This window comes from Halichoerus grypus, chromosome 8 (assembly GCF_964656455.1).
Source record: "Halichoerus grypus chromosome 8, mHalGry1.hap1.1, whole genome shotgun sequence".
Classification (NCBI taxonomy): Eukaryota; Metazoa; Chordata; class Mammalia; order Carnivora; family Phocidae; genus Halichoerus; species Halichoerus grypus.
Window position 1 is genome coordinate 66,922,134 of NC_135719.1, and position 21,060 is coordinate 66,943,193.

Below are 21,060 nucleotides of genomic sequence, written 5' to 3' on the forward strand. Positions count from 1 at the left end.
TATATCCATACACAAGAAAGAAAAAGGGATTGAGGAAAGTGCTTTGATTTGCTTTTATAGCAGGACTGGTTTGGGTGGCTCTATCCACCCTGCATTCCAGAAGATAAGGGTATGTTCTATGGCTATAATATGAGCCTTTCTTTATGTAAAATTTAATGACACCCTGGCCTCATTATTTCCAGGCACTTCCAATTCTTATATCTGGAAAATTAAAAGTGTCTTTAATGAATGATATGAGGGTGTCCTCAGATCTCAGACAGACATGGTACAGAATAATGTCAATACCATTTGTTAGGTGTACTTACTGTATTCTTAAATTCCTTTATTGAGGAGGAGTAGACCACCCTAAGTACATTAGAAAATTAGACCTTAGAGGTGGCTGCATTTAATTCTTGGGAGAGGTACTTTATAAATTCTGAGAAATGTTAGCCAAAGCCTTCACTAAACCCAGATGCCTTCATTAGAAAGGAGGAGGAATTTGATTCCCAGTCACAAAGCAAGTTAGTAGCAGAGCTAAGATATGGACCTAGACTTACTCCTTTCACCCTATTATCACATTTGGAGGCCTCCTTATTGTTAGAGCTGGTAAAATATTACCTCATATTCATATAGCTCCTAGTGCCACACCACATTCTGCATGTACAATCTCTCCCTTTGGCCCCCCAACGACCCTGTGTGCTAGGGACAATAAATGCAAGTGTTCTCTCTTTGAGGATAAGAAGGTTGCAACTCAAGAAGACACATAGTAGTCTATAATAGAGCCAAGACTAACACCCAGTTCTCCCAATTCCCTCTCCAGGGCTCTTTCTACCATGCCATCCTGCTTGTCTGGTGCCTTCTATCAGTGAACTTTGGAAAACAAGTTTGAGACACCAGAATTAAAACGTCAGCTCATTAAAAATAATTACATATTTTGTAGGTACAAAATGAAATATTCAAATCTCTCTGTTCCCTTTCCTCCGAGGTATTTAAACGTTAAACTGAGTTCTCTAGTTTTGCACTGGTCGGGTACTACTTTTCTAACAAATGCACCCTAATCAAATTGAAATAAAATTTCAAATACATGACATGGCAGGGAAGATGAGTCTGTAGTCGCCCCTTATTCCTGGCCCACTTCTGTCTCTATTGGCATGATTGAGTTTCTCAAGCCAGGACACATGGCCAACGACTATCTGAAACGTCTAGTATTCCCCCAAACACCTAACAGGCTTGTGGGTGGAAAGTGCAGCACCCCGGGGGAGAGAGAACCTGAATTCCAGACTTAGGTTTCCCCAGTCTCAAACCCGGTGTTGCCTGAAGAAGCCGCTTAAACTTTAGTTGGTTTCGTTCACTGCAAAATGAGGGGACTGAGTCAGTGCACACCGACGACTTTACCCCTGTGATTGTGCTTACGCCTTCCTCTGTCATCCAACAGTGCACATTTCCCGTACCAGTAAGCTTGCTCCGTCAGAAGTCGCGTGCTCCTCCCTCCCCTGAAGCACTGGTGCCTCCTGCGGCGGACGGGGGCTGGGCTTGGTAGCCGAGGCCAGTCGGCGGACCCACAAGCTAAAAAAAGGCAAACACCGGAGGCTGGACCCGGCGCCACCCGCAGTCCCCTAACGGTTGCTAATTCGGGCGGCGGGGCGCGCCGGCCTGCGCTCCCCCGGCCCCGCCACCTGTTCCCAGCAGCCAATGGGGCGCGCGGGGGGCGGCGGGGCGGGGCGAGACTACAAAAGGCCGGGGGCCGCGCGCCGCGATACCCCCTGCTGGCGCGCTCTCGGGAGGCCCGGACGGACGCGGCCGAGCACCGGGAACATTCCGCTCGTGGACAAGCCGGGCGCGGGGCGATGCTGCGGGTGCGGTGTCTGCGCGGCGGGAGCCGCGGCGCCGAGGCGGTGCACTACATCGGCTCTCGGGTGCGTGCCCCGCCCGCCTCGGCCGGCGGCCGCGTGCGTCCCGCTCGCCTTCCCTGGCTTTCCCCAGGCCGCATTGCATGACAGTGTCCCTCTGGTTCTCTTTGGAAGCTCAGCTTCAAGAGCCTTTGCTGGCTGCCGGGAGCTCGGCGGTGTCCCGGGGGAAGCGGGAGGTGCATTGGGGCCACACCCCTTGGGTACAGGAGCTCTCTGCGCGTCTCGGGCCTCGGTGGCCGTCACTGCAGGGGGCGCCGCCCTCCCAGTCGGACCCCGATTCGCTCCAAGAGGCTTCCGGCCCGGGGTGAGGGTGTGGGGGCGACGAGTGACACTTCTTAATACAAGGATGGAATTATTGGGGTTCGGCGCAGGGGGTGGGCGTAGAGTTGGGGAGCCTTCGGGGAAATGCGTGTGGTTCGGATGGACAGGAGAGGAGGCAAAGTGGGAATCTGGGACGGAGAGGGAGCAGGCAGGCCTACTCCAAGAGTAACATGGAGTCCTGAGTCGAGAGAGGAGTTGGAGCGAGTTCAGGCCGTACCCAGACTTTCGGCCGTGTTCCCTCCCCCCCCCCGGCCCCTCCCCCGCTTGCCGGGTTTGTAAGCGTGCGCCTGCAGACCCTCCTTAGCTCCTGGGACAGGAATAGCAGGGCAGTTTGGCTCCCTCCTGGCAACTGCTTCCAGAACAGCTGTCACTCTCCCTCTTGCTTTGGTCCCCACCCTGGCTCCCCTCCTGCCTCCTTCGTAAGGCATTTAACAGAGTAGGAGAGAGATTTGGGCGCGGGGGTGCGGTGTGGGGTGTGGGTGGTGTTTGAGGTTTGCCCCATGGGTGAGGGACTCTCCCTATTGTAGATTTTATAGGTCCTGGATTTTCAAAGGGCTGTTTTGAAGTCCTCTTTCCCTGCTGTTTAAAGTTGGGTTAATTCTGTCTTGGCTAGGATACTATGGACCACCGTGAATTGGAGCCGATGGCACTTGGTCACTCTCAGAACTGAAGTGCCAAAGAGTGGGAAGTGTGTGTTAGCACTGCAAAATTTTTAGTTTGAAGCTGATTATTCTGAAAGATAAGGTTCTTCACATATGCTTCTACATTTTAATTTGGACAAAAAAAAAAGTCTAATATTGGTGACTTTTAATACTGAAGGGGGAAAGGAGGCTTCTTCCTCCAGCTGGACTTGGCAGGCAGATATGGAGCAGCTTTCTGTGGTTTTCTAGGAACGGGGGATCCATCATCTACGGAAGGGTTGCTTAAAGCTTGATTAAAACTTAATTGCAGTAAACCATTCTGAGATATAAATGGGGGTGGTCACTGGGGATAAAATCCTCTGAGGGGCTTTAGAAAGTTATGCCAATTAACAAATAAACAGATAATTTATAAAAAACAAGAAGGCAAAACTATAGCCCCACTGCCCACCTATATGGTAACTAACATCTTGATTTACATTCTCCTGAAGGATTTTAAATGTCTACGTTATGCTGGGTTTCATTCTACCTCCTCTTCCCCGAAAGTACTGTATAGGACTATGCAGTAATCTTTTCTTTGTTCTTGGAAGCTTGGAAGAACCTTAACAGGATGGGTGCAGCGAACTTTCCAGAGCACCCAGGCAGCTACTGCTTCCTCCCGGAATTCCTGTGTAGCTGATGATAAGGCCACTGATCCTCTGCCCAAGGACTGCCCCGTCTCCTCTTACAACGAATGGGACCCCTTAGAGGAAGTGATAGTGGGCAGAGCAGAAAATGCCTGTGTTCCACCGTTTACCGTGGAGGTGAAGGTAAAGTAAGGGAATTCACATGTCTGAAGGGGGTTCACGCCTCACCTTCTGCAGGCTGGCTTCTGCTCCCACTGTCCTCTATAACTGCTTTCACTGTAGCTTACTCCAGACCTCTGAAATCCAGGGGTGATTTTAATTATCTTACCTGAAATTTCTGTGGGGTTTTATTTTTTTTTAAAGATTTTATTTATTTATTTGACAGAGTGAGAGAGCGTGCACAAGCAGGGGAAGCTGCAGAGAGGGAGAAGCAGGCTCCCCACTGAGCAGGGAGCCCGAGGTGGGGCTCCATCTCAGGACCCCAGGATCATGACCTGAGCTGAAGGCAGACGCTTAACCCACTGAGCCACCCAGGCGTCCCTGGTGTTTCATACTATTTACACAAATAACTCCTTCCTCCAGATTCTGACAGACCTCATCTGGGGATGTTAGTTCTTTCACTATTGTTCACGTCTTCCTTCACTGTAATGTTAGGGTTTAGCAGAATTTCACTTTGGCCCTCTTCTCTTAGCTCATCGGGTCCCACCTCCACTCTGGTCCAGATCTTTCTCCAGATCAACATGTTAAACTCCTTGCTGGGTATTGCCATGGGACCTCAAGCCTGGCACATCTTGAGTTTAGCTGTCAGCCACTCTGCTATACTGGACCCTTCTTCAGTCCTTCCTTTCCAATTTTGGCATTCCTATTTACTAGAGCTGAAACATCAAGGAGTCATCTTTGATTTCTCCTTCAGTCACATCCTCCACATCCATCCTCCAAGATCTAACAAGTCCTTTATCAAAAGCAACCTTGCCTCCATCCCTCTGCTGCTGCCTTAGGTCAGGATCGTATCCACTGCCTGGACTATCACAGCTTACCCTCATTTGTTCTTCTCTCCAAACCACCTTCTAGCTTCTGTGAGAGTGCTTTTTTAATTTTTTAATTTTATTTTTTAAAAAATATTTTATTTCTTTATTTGACAGAGAGAGAGACAGCGAGAGAGGGAACACAAGCAGGGGGGAGTGGGAGAGGGAGATGCAGGTTTCCTGCAGAGCAGGGAGCTGGACACGGACACGGGGCTCAATCCCAGGACCCTGGGACCATGACCGGAGCCAAAGGCGGACAGCTTGACGACTGAGCCACCCAGGTGCCACGAGAGTGCTTTTTTTTAAAACCAAAATTGGATCACGTTGCTCATCCTGCTCCTATCATTCCTCTATTTCCCAATCTTCTACATGTCCCCTCCCCCCGCCACCACCTCAGATAAAGTTCTCACGGTATTTCAAGATCATTCACAATCTGGCTCTTGTCTGCCTTTCCAGGACTCCCCATTTCAATCACTAGTTCATCTTAGAGGTGTGTTAGTATGGCTGGTTAGCAGCTGTCCATTCCTATTTGGGTCCCTCTCAACTCTACAGTTTCACCTTGGTTTTCAGCAGACTTTATAAGATAACCCTCTAAGCAGCCAAACCAGACCATTCACTGTTCCCCAAACAACCCTCATGTCTGTGCTCCCACTCAGGACTCCTTCCACCTATGTTCCTGTACCTCTCTTGTCTGTAGTTTAAACCTACCCTCTCTACCACAGAGGTCTGATGGTCCCTTCCCCAAAACCTTCCAGGGTTTCCCTGGCAACAAGTAATATCTCTCTTCTAAAAACTCCTAGTGTTATCTTTCATACTCCTAAGGCCGGGCCTCAGTGGATTGGTGTTCAGGTTCAGAGAGAAGTGTCATCCACATTGCAGACACAGCCTGAGCTTCCATTAATAATGGGTTAGAAATATATCTTCGTTGTACTTAAATTCTTCCAGAATATTTACATTGTTATTTATAACATGGATTAAGGAAATAAGTTCTGTTACATCATTGCCATCATCATCAGAAATGCTGCCTGCCTTGTACCCAGGCTCCAGAGGTGTCAGCACAAAAGACCTTGCTTTCTGTTCAGAGAGAGAAGATCTTCGTCTAGAAACAAAGACTAAAGCTAAGTATCTTATGCCAACCACCTGGCCGTTGAACTGAATGCCAGAAGAGTAAAGGAAAAAGCAATGACCGAATGCGGGAGAGTTAGGAAGTCTTCTTGAAGAAAATGACTCTTTAATTAGACCTCGAAGGCAGGGTAATAGAAAAAGTCGTAACTTCTAACTGTTCTGAAACTACCTCTGGTTCTGATATTTGACGTTTGATGAACAGATTAATTTATGTATCGTCCACGTGTTTTATTTTATTTTTTTTTCCTTTTTAAAGATTTTATTTATTTATTCATGAGAGACAGAGAGAGAGAGAGACAGAGGCAGAGTTTGGAGAAGCAGGCTCCCCGCGGAGCAGGGAGCCCGATGCGGGGCTCTATCCCAGGACCCTGGGATCATGACCTGAGCTGAAGGCAGACGCTTAACCGACTGAGCCAGCCAGGCGTCCCTCGTCCACATGTTTTAAAAAGACATGATCTTTTTTAAGTCTTTTCTTGAAAAGAAGTCCCATCCCTAACCATTTTAATTGGGTGGAATTCAATTTCAAATTCAAGCAATAGCTTATCCTTTTCCTTGTCTATAAAATTGTTGACTTGTGTACTATGTAATCTTATGGAAACCGACATGATTCTCAGACACGATTTTGAGTTCTCTGTCATTTGTAGAAAGTGTACCAGGCTGAAGTCAGGAGACCAGGACTGAATTATGTATTTGATTAGGAAGCTTGAGGCTAGTCTTGGCTAAGTAGCTCTTTGACCTTGTGCAAGATTCCACAAATTTCTGGGCCTCAATAAAGTGAAGATATTAAGAGGTTTGCTATCTACCTAACAAGATTAAAGATGAAGGTGAAAGGTTATATGCTAAGTATTTCAAGGGACAGAACCACACTTCGTTACTGTTGTATGGATCTAGATTCACATTACAAAAGTACATTGGGAGTGCAATGATTGTAGATATTACTAGTATTAGCAGTATTGATTTCATTCATTTTTCTGGTTATTTCTGCTTTATGCCACATGCTAAACTAGGTAATGAGGGAGAGAAAAGTAAAGGCATGCATGGCCCCCAGAAGGCAAGGCCTTACTGATAGAGAAAAATGATACAGATGTATTAATCAGCTTGGGAACAATGAAAGATAAAATAATGTATTAAACTGCTTATGGGCAATTAGAGCGTAAGTTTGGTTGGAAGATATAAAGGCTAGAGGAATTTTATGGGAGTAAGGACTGTAGTTGTCAGGAAGCAGTTTTTAAAAGCTATGTAGCTTTTTATTCTGTAAAACGTAATGAATACTTTCACCAAATATGTGCTTTTTGTTTTGCTTTTATCTTTAAAATAAAGCTCTTAAGAAAGGACCTTTTGTAAGATACAAAGTCACCCAAGGTTAATGTACTATACGCTTTAAGCTGGATAAATAAGAAGTTTCTATTGATATTTCATAGCCTTCCAAAGACAGTATTTAAAATTCATTTGGCAGCCCCCCCCCCACCCCGAGGGGTTTTAAGCTCTGAAAGACTATAAAGTTTCTAGGAGTGCAGCCACCTCTCTGCAAGAGATTATTAAAAACATCATATGCTAAGCATTTAATGTAGTGTTTTTTATCTTGCAGACACTTGGTAAATAATTGCTAACTCATTTAGCAGGGTTACAAAGGAAGTGTAAATAATTCCTAACTATGTCTTGGAAAATGTAATGTGCCTTGATCATTTGGACTTTGTTCAACCTTAGCCAGACAGGATATGAGTTACACAAGAAAATTCACACTTGTTCAAATAGCTTTTTTTTCCCCCAGGAAAGTTTAGTTCATATTTACCAAGGCGAGCTTCATTCTGCATAGTTACACAGAATACTTTGGAATGTGTCTGGCAAGACAGCATGGCTGTGCATCTGCTGGAACCAGTTTTAAAGTTTCAAAGGCTTCTTGTCCTTTAGCGGACTGTAAGCGATGTGCCTGGCATGAGAAGGAGGAAGCGATGAATGGAGGAGTAGTACCACGATGTGTCTGAGAGGAATATAAAGACTCATTATTATCCTCTCCTCCTGGGGGCTGCTGCTGGATTTCCTAGGGGTAGAAAACAGTGGAATGCTTTTGTTTTTAAAAAGAGTAGATCTTAAAAACTATGTAAATTAATACTGATAATTTGATACTGATGATATTTGTCACAGGCCAGAAATTGAGCCTGTTGTTTTCCTGTAGATCTTCAAAAGTAAAGCAACTAACCAATAATGTTGAAAGGGACCAGCAAACTTATTTCTGCCAGATAATAAACATTTCAGGCTTTGCAGACCCTAAGTCTCTGTCACAACCACTCACCTCTCAACTCTGCCACTGTAGTGCAAAAGCAACTACAGACAGTATGTAAATGAATGTGTCTGTGTTCCCAAAAACTTGTATTTAGTTAAAAAAAAAAAAAAAAATCTGGCCGTGGACTTTAGTTTGCCGACCCGTTTTAGAGCCTCACTGGCATCCTCCATGTTTGTTAAAGACGTGTTTTTCAGATTCTTGTTCCTTCACCAGCAGGCTCAGCTCCAGCCTTTTACTGGTGTGAACCTAGGTACTGAACTAACAAGAGGCAGGTCTGCCTCCGTATATTTGAATTTATCAGACTGAGGTGAAAATGGAAGTAGAGACAGAAAACCTGGAAAAGACATCGTCTTTGACATTCCTGGGCTAGACATCTAGACACACTCTCTCTCATTACCCAGTTCCCTTCTTCATAGCCCTTAACCACTATCTGAAATTGTCTGATTTGTGATGGAAACCTTATCTGACATGATCGGGACTGGTAGTCAGTTAATCGATGATATGAGGAAGTATTTTTTTTTAAATACCTGCTTTAAATATTTTTTAAACTTAAAATATATAGAAGTATATCACTTTGCCAGTCTTTTGATGAAAGTCCAAGGTTTTTTCCTAGCGTTTGGATCTTCTGATTGGAATTCTGCCTCATCTATCTTGATAAATTACATCCATATATATAGTCTACATTTCCCAATGTATTTCTGTAAATTGAGAACTTAGGCACATGTAAAACAATCTGAATGAAGAATCCTTCTACATTTTTATATTTTTGAAAACCAATATTTTACAGTTGTTCTGCCTGCCCTATTTCAACAGTCATTTTTGGCAAATTGAGCCTTTTTAAAGCATTTAATTGGTTTTCATTCAGTTGTCTTTTAAAATGCATATCACCCTTGGACACTTTCTAAATGTTAAGCTTTTTTTCAGCTGCCAAAAGTGTGTGAATTCACTTATTGGATCACTTCCTTCGATGACAAAAGGACTTGAAGTGGTATGAGAATTTGGAAAGACTGGGGAGGGGAGGCATGTCTGCAGGGAAGGCGAGGAAGTACCAGAGGCAGACTTGCCCTGCTGCATAATTTTGCCAAGTGCTAATTCTGTTGAATGAGAAAATCAATAATGGATTTTTAAGAGCAACAAAGAATGTTTGAGAATATGTCCCTAATTTTAAGGGGGCAGTGTCCTATTTTCCTACAGAGTATCTTGTGGTGCTGTTTTCTAGACAGAATTCTGGGATGCATGGGGAGGTAGCACATGGTTTTATCTAAGTACAGATGTGCTTTTATCCTCTTACGCTCTTTTGTTTGTTCTCTTATTTGATTTTGTTGAGACTATCTAACAGAGTACCTATGTCCTGTTTTGTCTATGAAGCTTTGTCTATGAAGGACCAGTAAAAACTGGTCCAAAAAGACTCCAAGCCCATCTGAGGGCAGACATGTTGTGAACGGCAAGGCAGAAGACCCCAGGCAAAGGGAGCAAAAGGTCTCAAAACATCAAGAAAATTTAGAATTCTTCATTCAACAAATAATTGAGTGTCTTCTCAGAGAGGCAGTATGCTCAGTGCTGGGGATCAACACTAGACAAGACATAGTCTTAGTCTCATTTCCATTAAATTATACAAATCAGGAGCACCTGGGTGGCTCAGTCAGTTAAGCGGTTAAGTGTCTGCCTTCAGCTCAGGTCATGATCCCAGGGTCCTGGGATCAAGTCCTGCATCGGGTTCCCTGCTCATCGGGAGTCTGCTTCTCCCTCTCCTCCCTGCTCGTGAGCTCTCTCTCTCTTTCTCTCTCTCCAATAAATAAAAAAAAGAAAGAAAAAAGAAAAAAGAAGTTATACAAATCATTGTTCACTGCCTAGGACCTTATCATGAGTTGTATTTTTCTCCAATTAAGTATTTCACTGACTTTCTCCTGCTTCTAGGCCAACACATATGAAAAGTACTGGTCATTTTACCAGAAGCATGGAGGCCATTATTTTCCCAAAGATCATTTGAAAAAGGCTGTTGCTGACATTGAAGAGATGTGCAATATTTTAAAAATGGAAGGAGTAACAGTGAGGAGACCTGACCCCATTGACTGGTCGTTGAAGTATAAAACTCCTGATTTTGAGTCTACGGGTAAGTGATGTTGGATACCTAAACTGCTAGTGTCTTAATTTTTAATATCTTTCTTAATGTGTAAGGAGAAAGTTCAAATAATCTATCAGATTCCTTTCTTTTAATAATCCTTCAAAACTTTAAAGATTACTTAGGAACAGATTGGTTCTTTTTGATATGATTAAGATGTCCGTATTCTAAACTCCATTGTAAATCAGAATCTTCTTGAAAGAAGCAGTTTTTCTAAACCTTATGATCATTTCCTTTCATAAAACGGTGGATTCTATGTCATTTTCCTCAAGTATAGAAGTTAAGAGGGGAACAGAAACATTCCCATTCTAGTTTTAACTGACATTGCTACAAGATTGTTCTTGTGCCTGAATTCAGTGTTCTAATTTACAGTTCTGGAAATGATCCTTGGCCCAATTTTTATCTTGTGCTACTGATATTCCCTGAGGAACTCTGTTTCTATGTAGCAAGAAAGGAGCTTACAAAACATGAAAACTTGGTGGTTCTAGATCTCTTTGAACAAGGACCTTATTGCTTCATTTCTTTTCTTCCTCTTTCTTTCTCTCTTTCTTTCTTTCTTTCTTCCTTTCTTCCTTTCCTTTCCTTCTTTCCTTTCCTTTCCTTTCCCTTTTCCTTCCTTCCCTCCTTCCCTCCCTCCTTCCTTCCTTCTCTTTGCCATCCCCACACAGAATACTCATGCTAATAATCTAGTATGTATCACTCCATCTTTTTCCATTTGCATATAAATGTATGCATACACATTCCTATAGGTTTTCTGCAATTTTTTTAACCAAAACCTGGGATCCTATTATATAGACTCTTCTGTCTTGGAAATTAGCATTACTGAGGTTGTTGTGGAACTTTTTGGTCTGACAGGTTTATATGGTGCGATGCCTCGAGACATCCTGATCGTTGTGGGAAATGAGATTATCGAGGCTCCCATGGCATGGCGTGCCCGCTTCTTCGAGTACCGTGCATACCGGTCAATTATCAAAGACTACTTCCACCGTGGCGCCAAGTGGACAACGGCTCCCAAGCCAACAATGGGTGATAAGCTTTATGACCAGGTAAGACCCTAATTATAGGTGAGCTTATTAGTAATTTTTCTCAATAATCCAGAGAATGACATAGAGATTCTCTGACACCTTGTACTTAGTATGCATTTGAGAAACTGAGAACATCACCTTCATTCAAAAAAATAAAAAATGATTGTTTTATGATGAAAATAAGAGTAAATGATATTTGTGATAATAAGAGTAATAGTAATAGCTAACACTTACCTGGTGCTTACCATGTGCTAGGTCTTGAGCTAAGTGCTTTTATACATCGTCAGTCCTGCTTATTCTTCACAAAACCCTCTGAGGGAGGAGTATCAATGTTCCCTTACTGGGAGGAAAACTTTCCTAAAGGCACATAGCTATTCATTGGTAGAAACAGAAAAGTCACTCAACTGAACTCCATTCTTTTCTTCTAGAGAAACAATGTGGTCTACAGGCTAAATTCACAGTAAAAGGAAGTATATATTCCTTCTTAGGTCACTTATTATTTAATCATTTATAGAAAGAATCAAAAGATCAAAATTTCTTCTAGGGGTTGAAAGACAGAAATAAGTAATGAATTCATTCCACCACACCAAATCAATTTTGGCAAGGGATGCATGGCATCTCATTTTATGGTATGAGTTAGGCTCAGGACCAAATTCCTTTTCTAAAAGAACAGAATGACTTCATCCTGTTGACTTTCAGTATTGTAGCTAGCTACATAAATCAATGTATGGGTCATGAATATTTTCAGAATTATTACTATCGCTGTACCATTTCCTTCCAAGTATCAAGAAATTGCTGTCATGCCTAGTTTTTGTTTTTTGTTGTCAGTTTATTTTGATTTAGTTAGCATGGGCCTACATCTTCCCCATGCATGTTTTAGTCTAAAACGGGGTAGTACTATTTTGGGAAATGATGTTGTTGAATTAATTCTCTTAGTAATGAATGCCCCATAAGTAATTTCCTTTGTATGTATTCATTCTTGTTCCAATTAGAATTACCCTATCCATTCTGTAGAAGACAGACACAGATTGGCTGCTCAGGGAAAATTTGTGACGACTGAGTTCGAGCCATGCTTTGATGCTGCTGACTTCATTAGAGCTGGGAGAGATATTTTTGCACAGAGAAGCCAGGTCAATAAAAGTTGCCTCTTACATGTATCATATGACCTCACTGATATGAGGAATTCTTAATCTCAGGAAACAAACTGAGGGTTGCTGGAGTGGGGGGTGGGGTGGGAGGGATGGGGTGACTGGGTGATGGACACTGGGGAGGGTATGTGTTCTGGTAAGCGCTGTGAACTGTGCAAGACTGTTGAATCTCAGATCTGTACCTCTGAAACAAATAATGCAATATATGTTAAGAAAGAAAAAAAGAAGAAGAAGAATGTAGCAGGAGGGGAAGAATGAAGGGGGGGAAATCGGAGGGGGAGAAGAACCATGAGAGACGATGGACTCTGAAAAACAAACTGAGGGTTCTAGAGGGGAGGGGGGTGGGAGGATGGGTTAGCCTGGTGATGGGTATTGAGGAGGGCACGTTCTGCATGGAGCACTGGGTGTTATGCACAAACAATGAATCATGGAACACTATATCTAAAACTAATGATGTAATGTATGGGGATTAACATAACAATAAAAAATTAAAAAAAAAAGAAAGAAAGAAAAAAACAAAAAAATACCAGTAAAAAAAAAAAAAAAAAGTTGCCTCTTAAATTCCACACTTTATTATTATATTTTTATTTATTATTTACTTGTACATTGTATTTATTTTATGAAAATATTTTCATCCTGACTATTTTTAGTTCTATGTTTACATAGAACCAAATCTTTATAGAATTTCGTCCTCCTTTCATTTTCAGGTTACAAACTATCTGGGCATTGAATGGATGCGGAGGCATCTTGCGCCAGACTACAGAGTGCATATCATCTCCTTTAAAGATCCCAATCCAATGCATATTGATGCCACCTTCAATATCATTGGACCTGGTCTTGTGCTTTCCAACCCTGACCGACCGTGTCATCAGGTAAGGGAGCTCTTAAGACTCTGGAGAAGCAATAGAGTCTAGCAACTGAAGTAATTACCATGTTTATTTTAAGCACTTCCATGGTTCCTAATGGTTCTAGATGACAAATTCAGCAGTGCTCAACATTATGATAATCAAACATTGGATTGCTTATGGTGGATTTACTACAAGGTGTCCAGAACTCACAAATGTACATTGTAGCCATGATAATTAGTATAGTGTCATCAGACTTTGACTTTCCTTGCTTGCTGCTTTCAAAGCCTCCAGTTTGTGTGTCTGTGTGTGTTTTTATCGAACAGAGTATATTATCCCATAGCTTGCAGCCAAGATCCCACAGCAGCTGAATTGCAGACAGAATGATCCCTGCATGGCTGGGCAATGCCCCTGGGTAGTGGGTGTCTTCCTCCCTCTCCGGTGGGTCAGGACCCCTTTGGTCAGCCCCAGCCTTCAGGGAGGAGCAGAGCCACGGCACTGCAGCTAGTCTGTCCCTATCACCTGCAGCCTCCTACCTCTCCTCCTTCCCTCCTACTTCCAGTTGGGTGGTGAGTGATTCTGTGTTACTTGGTAAGCTGCAGTACACCTTTTAAAAATGACTATTTTACCATGTCACTGTTCATTTCCATCCCGTATATTTATACCCAATGACCAAGATTACTTATCTGATGTTTCATTTTAATATAATTTATTGATAAACTGAGTATGTGAACATAGGGATGGCTGGATGATAATAGGTCACTAAGGACAATTATGGTTCTTTGGGAATACACCCTTAGCATCTATCCTTATGCTGTGGTAGAGATGCAAAATGATGGACTATGAAGTGGATGGACTATGGGTTTAACACAGTCACATTTTTGTTTCCTTAGTAGCTAAATAGGAAATATTTTCCTTTTCTTTAATGCGAATTTGTCAAGGAAAGTATCTTCTGTATTTTAAGATCTCTGAAACCTAAATAAAACATGAGAATATTTTTAAAAGCTTTAACATTTCTGTTACTTTTTTTAATTTTAACCTGGTAATATGGGGATTTTATGTACATTTCTAATTTGGATTCAGACAAAATCATTTCAAATGTTTGGAAATTTAATTTTTTTATTTTGGCAGTTGAGAAGTCAGTGTCTCAAAAAGAATTATTAATCATAAGAGCTATCAGAGACTAAATATGATAATAATAGCATATTTAGACTTAAACCTCCTTGGAGTTTGTTTTTTGGTTTTTTGTTCGTTTTTGTCTTACAGATTGATCTTTTCAAGAAAGCGGGATGGACCATAGTTACTCCTCCAGTACCAGTCATCCCAGATGGTATGTTTACTATTGTACACTCAGAGCCTCGAATGAGTGCTTCAGTGACTGAAGATCTTGCATCTATAGACAGCAGCCCCAATTTTAGCACTTTACAGAAAATGTTTCCCCCAAAGGAGTAAACTAGCACTTGGGCCTATAGGTATAAGAACAAGGCTGGGACTTACGTTTGCAACCTCTACTTCCATAGACAATGAAAAAGAGAAGATGGGAAAAATCAGTATAAAGCAACATCACAAAGCAAGAAATGACTTTTTAAAGAAAACAAGGTGAAATCCAAATGTGTAATGGGTATAGATTGAGTCCTAACATTTATAGATAAATTGTCTTAAGATTAAAATAAAATTCCACAGGGGAAGTGAACTACTGAAAGAATGGAAGTGTCACTTTACTGTTCTTCACTTTGGAACTCTTGCTTTAAACAAAAATGATAGTGGACATGATTTAACCGTTGTTACCATTTTTAGATCACCCACTCTGGATGTCATCCAAATGGCTTTCCATGAATGTCTTAATGCTAGATGAAAAGCGTGTCATGGTGGATGCCAATGAAGTCCCAATTCAAAAGATGTTTGAAAAACTGGGTATGTACAAAAACGAAACATGGTGTCATGCATGAAAGTATTAAACCAGAAGAACTAAAGAAATTACCTGCTAGGTCTGATGTATGATTTATCTAATTCAATTTCTGTTCCTTTTAGAGGTACCACATTATTTCGTAGATGCACAATATTTTTACTGTTAACAATCATAATCCCAAAGGGTTGGAGATGCATTCCAGGTTCCTCAGACCCTCCCTTAGCAATAAGTATTATCAATCTTCTGTGACTTATCTAACCTCTTGGTGCCCACGTATGAAGAACTACCCCCTTTGTAGATGAGCGTAGAGATTATTCAGTCCTTCCACAAGTAAGAAATTGAATTGTTGAGGGTCCTTTAAAAGTCATTTAATTGTCATTACATATTTTAAGGGACATCTAAGGGTACAGACACAGAAGTGACTTAACGTGTGTGGTAAGCACAATGAGCCAAGTAATGAAATGCAGTAGACAGTGTCAGTAAATCATTCAGTTTTGAACTAAGAACTGGTTTTTACTCAGGTGGGAATTTGCTTATCCTGATATTCAAAATTTAAAATAGTTATTCTGACAGTATTGAGAAAAGTGTTGAAAGAAAGGATTTTCATATGGCTAGGACATGGAGTACAGAAGTATGCATGTTTATCACTCTTCACATACTTGACATATCCTAAGTGTCAAATAAAGCCAGGAAGTATATACTTGTTGAAAGCGAGTCAAGCTTTGATTCATGTCTTATATTTCAGGTATACTACCCAGAAGAAATGATTTGCCCCTTTGACCCATCCCTCTTTAATGTGGTGTCCGTTGAGAAGGATTGGCCTGTCAGTTTTAGACTGAGCCCAACCTAATGATTTGACGTCTAATGCTATGCCACTTTTTTCCTGACTTCCTCGAATCAGCCCAACTGCATTAGTTCAGTTTCTTTGTCCATTAAGATTTTATTGTTTCTCAACTTAAAATATTATTAAGAACCAGATATGTGATTCGTAATATTATTTTATAATTGTATACACAGGGAACTTGTTAAAGCAAACTTTATCAAGCAACTGGAACCTTTCCAATTCAGGATTAAAATGGCTCTAGGCATCTGAATAAGATAGATACATCTGTCTACCAGGAAACATACTTGTGTTTAAAAGTCCACTCTTTATCCCAAGCCCACTCCTTACCCCTTCCACACTGTATTCTTACTTCCCCAAGCCCTGCTCAGTCTCGCTTTCCTGGGAAAGTCCTTTCTGATGGCCCCTGCTGCCTCCCCTCCCTGACTACCCCACCGGAAGCTTTAGTGACTCTATAGCTGTATTTCCCCTCAAAATAATGCGTTCCCTGAGGGAGGAGGATAGATTTTCTTTTTAAAATCCTGTTATGCTGAACACAATAGATTCCTTTCTAAATACAGTTGGTTGACTGGGCCATGCACATCATCACAAGCACATCAGTACAAAATGATGCCAGATTAAACTACTTGCCTGAATAGATTTAGTACCTGAATGAGCATACAATCCAGCATATTAAAATATAAGCTCGGTTCCATTGTTTTCTTAAGGTGGTAAAGTTAATCCCATCAGACACATCCACTCATCCAACCCGTTGACTTGTGCATTGTCAGCAAAACAAAATAGACTTCACAGTCTCTGCTGACTTTCTGGTGAAGACTTTATATTAGCAGTGGGACAGGTTAGATGAAATATAATTGGTGACAGTACAGTTGAAAGACTGTTTGGGGTTCAGGTAGACTTGAGGATTACAGACACAGGATTCCTACCCATCTCTGGGCTTACTTCCTGTGGGAGAATCTCCTTGGGAGTCCATCCAACTGACTACATGTCTCTCTTTTGCTGCAGGGATCAGTACCATCAAGGTTAATATCCGTAATGCCAATTCCCTGGGAGGAGGCTTCCACTGCTGGACCTGTGACGTCCGGCGCCGAGGCACCCTGCAGTCCTACTTTGACTGACCGGGCCTGATGGCGCTGGTGGCTTGGCCTGCAAGAAATCTAGGAAGCTTAGGGATAAGGTTCACTCTCCCACTTGAAAAAGTGCATGAACTGTAGTGCTTTAAACAATCATATCCTTAACAGGGGTCTTAAGCCTGGTTTATTTTTATTACTTTTCTTTGATGTAAGGAAATAACTTGTGCTAGGTCTTACTGTCTCTTCCTAAATTCATTTACTATTTGGCTTCAAGTGTAAACATTTGGTGAATGTGTACCAACAAAAGTTAGTTGTTTGAGTAACTCGGCCACTAATATTTAACCGTCTACCTCTGTTTTTAATTTTCTTTCCAAAAGGCAGCTTGAAATGTTGGTCCTAATCTTCATTATTTTTTCCTTTTTTCTAAGACTTGTGAATGTTTGTATCACTTCTTTTTTCTAAATGAGAGAAAGATTTAAAATGTACACAGATCTTAAGCAGAACCAGATAACTGTCTCTTTTTCTAATGAGGGATTTTGGTAATTTTTAATTTTTTGTCTTTAAAAAATAATCTAGACTATGCAAACATTTTAAGTGAATTTTCCATGAATGTTTTTAATATTCTTATTTCAACTTTGGTGACACTTGCTACTAAAAACCTTTTCATACAACTTACCTCATTTCAAGTGATTTAGTTTTCTTTTTTCTCTGTCCAAATTTTACAGAAGTATTTAGTGCAATAGGTTATAACCATCAGTTCTGATCCTAAATTTTGATGTCCAGTATCTAATGGATGTATTGCATCTTTGATAATCTAAGCTTGGTTTACAGATGTGCAAATTATTTCAAGCAAGACCTTAAAAGCATTAAAAAAAACTAATGGAGGTAAAACCTACATGCAATGTGAAATAATTTTAATGTTGGATTGTACATGTATTTTTATTCTAATAAACTTTTATGTTACAGAATGGATTTCATGAGAGTTTGGTCCAATTATTTTAAGCATAAGTAAATTATAAGAATGTAGCTCTAGGGACAGAATTCTAATGCTCAGAAATAATATATTCATCCCCAGTAAATAATTTAAACATAATACTTGTATTCAGAAATGTTTAGCAGAGTCAGATTTTATTAGTTTTTTTTAAAATCTATTTTATTTATTTGAGAAAGAGAGAGAGCACATGGGGGAGGAGCAGAGGGAGAGCAAGAGTGAGAATCCTCAAGTAGACTCCATGCTGAGCACAGAGCCTGACTCAGGGATAAATCCCACGACCCTGAGATCATGAGCTGAGCTGAAACCAAGGGGTGGACACCTAACCGACTGAGCCACCCAGGCGCCACCAAATTTTATTAATTCATTCATTCAAAAATATCTGAATGTCTCCTGAATATAAGGGACTAATCCTAGGCCCCAGAAAAGAAAGAGAGTCTCTGTTCTCAAGATGCTAAATGTTTGGACTCATGAGAAATCTGGGAGAGGGGGTCGTAGGGTGGGGAAGACGTGCTCTGAAATGAGCCACAGGTTCACCCTATGCCCGTGCCCGTGCCCGTGCCAACACCTTTAGCTCCATTGTATTCTGGTGTCCTTTTTTGCCCACCACAGGAACACCTATCAGTTCTACACCGAGGCTAAATCCTGCTCAAGAAGTCCACAGAGTCATGTGGACTGGTGCACACGTAGGGTGTATATTCCCAGGTCTAAATACTGCTCAGCAGTTCTATTACAAACCCCTCCACATTATCCCCAGTGCCTATTCCAAACCTTCACTATGTTCTCTTATCTGATCTGATTGTTTCATTTTTCACAGAGAAAATAAAGGCAGTCCAGTGTCAGCTCCCTCAGCTTTTCTGCTCCAATCCCCCGCAGATTGGTCTGCATTTGCATTCTCTGGTTGAAGTCCTTTCTCTCCTCGCCTTTATAGCTAAGCTTCATCTTGAAGTAGGCTTCATCTCATCACTTGTCTTTACTTCTCGACCCTCTACAAAGAGACACTTCTCTCACTGCTACAGAAAAATGAGGTAAACCTTCTGAGCAGGTCTAACCCATACACCTATCCTTTCCTTCAGGAACTTGCTGTATCAATTATCATCATCCTTGTGACTCCTCTGTGTGTGTGCATGTTATTTTTTCCCCTTAGCAAATAGTCACACTTAAAATAATTTCAAAATAAAAACTATTCTTCTGGCAACTTCAGTTTCCTTTAGAGCTAAGCTTCTAGAAAGAATACATCTACTATCTCCACTTTTTCACCTTTCATTTACTCCTCAATCTCCTGCTATCTGATTCCTACCTTATCACCGCAATGTACTAATATCCCTGATCTGACCTCTCCAGGGCTATTTGTAGTGGGTATTAGTCAGGCCTTACTGACCATTCCTTTCAATGTCTCTCCTCATATGGATTTTTGTGATACTACTTTCTCCCTAAAAATAAATAAAATCTTTAAAAAAATAAATAAAGCTCATAAATCTGATCACTACAGTGTGTTAACTTGTTTCTACATAGGAATACCACCCAATAGTGCAGGAGAATGTAAAAATACACTACCACAGATTTTTTTGGCCAACTTTTTGAATACATAGGATCCTTTTTTTGAGAAATTGGAATAATATAAAAAAATACACTATTTTTAACTGTACTAATGGTAACAGTTAAATGAGGTTTGATTGCTAAAGACTCATCAGACTCAAAATTACAATGCATAAAATCTATAATTTATTGCAGGAAAAGGATACAATACAACAACAGCATTAAAGTAAGGACATGCATCACAGCCAAAGGCTACCTCAGAGCAAAGGGTTCAGGGCAGCTGAGCCCAAGCTCCACTTGTAATCCCTCTGTAAGGGGCCATCTACACACACTTTTTCTCAGATCAGGAACCACCAGTGTGGACATGGACCATCTCAGAACCAAGAAGCTCAAGATGGAGTCATGACCGGGGTTTCTCATCCCCTGTTGGTCATGTGGGCACATACTTGTTATGTAACTACCTCCAATGACAGAACCCTCTGGGTGTCTCCGACCAGGTGTAAATCATCAATATCACTGTTACCAATAAACAATGCCAACAGCTTGCCCTGAAACTCTTCCCATCCATGGTTACAAAGCAGCACTAATCATCTGTAGACTTTATGCCTTGACCAGATGTCAGGGTTATGTGGGTACATTTCTTATTCTAGTAAAGCGGTTCAGGCCAATTTTAGTCTTCCAGGAATTAACCCTCACAGTACCCTCCTGATCCATGCTCAGGCTTTTTTTTTTTTTTAAGATTTATTTATTTGAGAGAGAAAGAGAGAGTGTGTGCATGTGAGTGGGGAAGGGGCAGGGGGAGAGAGAGAATCTCAAGCAGACTCCCTGCTGAGCGCAGAAAGGACACGGGGCTCGATCCCACGGCCCTGAGATCATGACCTGAGCCAAAACCAGGAGTCTGATGCTCAACCAACTATGCCACCCAGGTGCCCCAATAAGGCAACTTTTATTATGAGTTTTAGCTTCAGCAGGGGCCACATAACAGTAAGCAAATTCTTCTCAGAAAGCTCCATAGTCAATCCTACAGGAAAAGAGGCTACTTGCTTATGAACAGAAGTTTCTCCCATGGAAACTCATAGTAGCATGCTCCATTTCCATATTAGGATGGGCATTGTCCTCCATGTTGGAGTGCTTTTCTGACGTTACCCATGACATGCTGGGTATTTCGGGTCTTAACATAATCTTATATCCTTCAGTTTTTGGAGCTATTTCATAAACGGTCAGTAACAAGCCTATAACTGTCTTCCAGAAGGAGTATACTGGAGAATAGCAATTGGTGCTTTTCTAGTTCAAAAGCCCAGAGGTCATCACTGATCAGTGGCCATGGACTTTTGTCAGAGACTCCAGTTGACATGAGTGCAGGCAGAACACTTCTAATTTAATCTCATCTTTAGGATCAGATAGTCCTAATGGAATCATTTTAGTTACAGCTTTCTGCAGTTCTAAGAAGCCTTGTTGCTGTTCACAGCCTAAATCAAATGCCTTTTCCCAGGTAATTTTAGATTTAAGCTAATAGTATCTATTCCTAAGTGAAGGATATGATTTTTCCAAAAGCCAAGTAGGCCCACCAGGTGTTGAGCTTCTAGTTTAGTCTGGGAGGTGGGAACAAATGACAATTTATTCCTAGTCGTCTGTGGTAGGCCACAGGTTGCTCCAGCT

General features: G+C 41.4%; 1 protein-coding gene across 1 annotated transcript; it reads left to right on the top strand.

Annotated features, from left to right (window-relative positions):
• The first annotated feature begins 1,718 nt into the window (after window positions 1–1,718).
• GATM (glycine amidinotransferase) lies at window positions 1,719–17,843 on the top strand. The gene is made up of 9 exons (XM_036070826.2): window positions 1,719–1,895; window positions 3,439–3,657; window positions 9,826–10,021; window positions 10,886–11,076; window positions 12,048–12,185; window positions 12,911–13,075; window positions 14,315–14,378; window positions 14,846–14,962; window positions 16,804–17,843. The coding sequence occupies exons 1-9, from the start codon at window positions 1,827–1,829 to the stop codon at window positions 16,914–16,916; spliced, it is 1,272 nt and encodes a 423-aa protein (XP_035926719.1). The 5' UTR covers window positions 1,719–1,826; the 3' UTR covers window positions 16,917–17,843.
• Window positions 17,844–21,060: the final 3,217 nt, after the last annotated feature.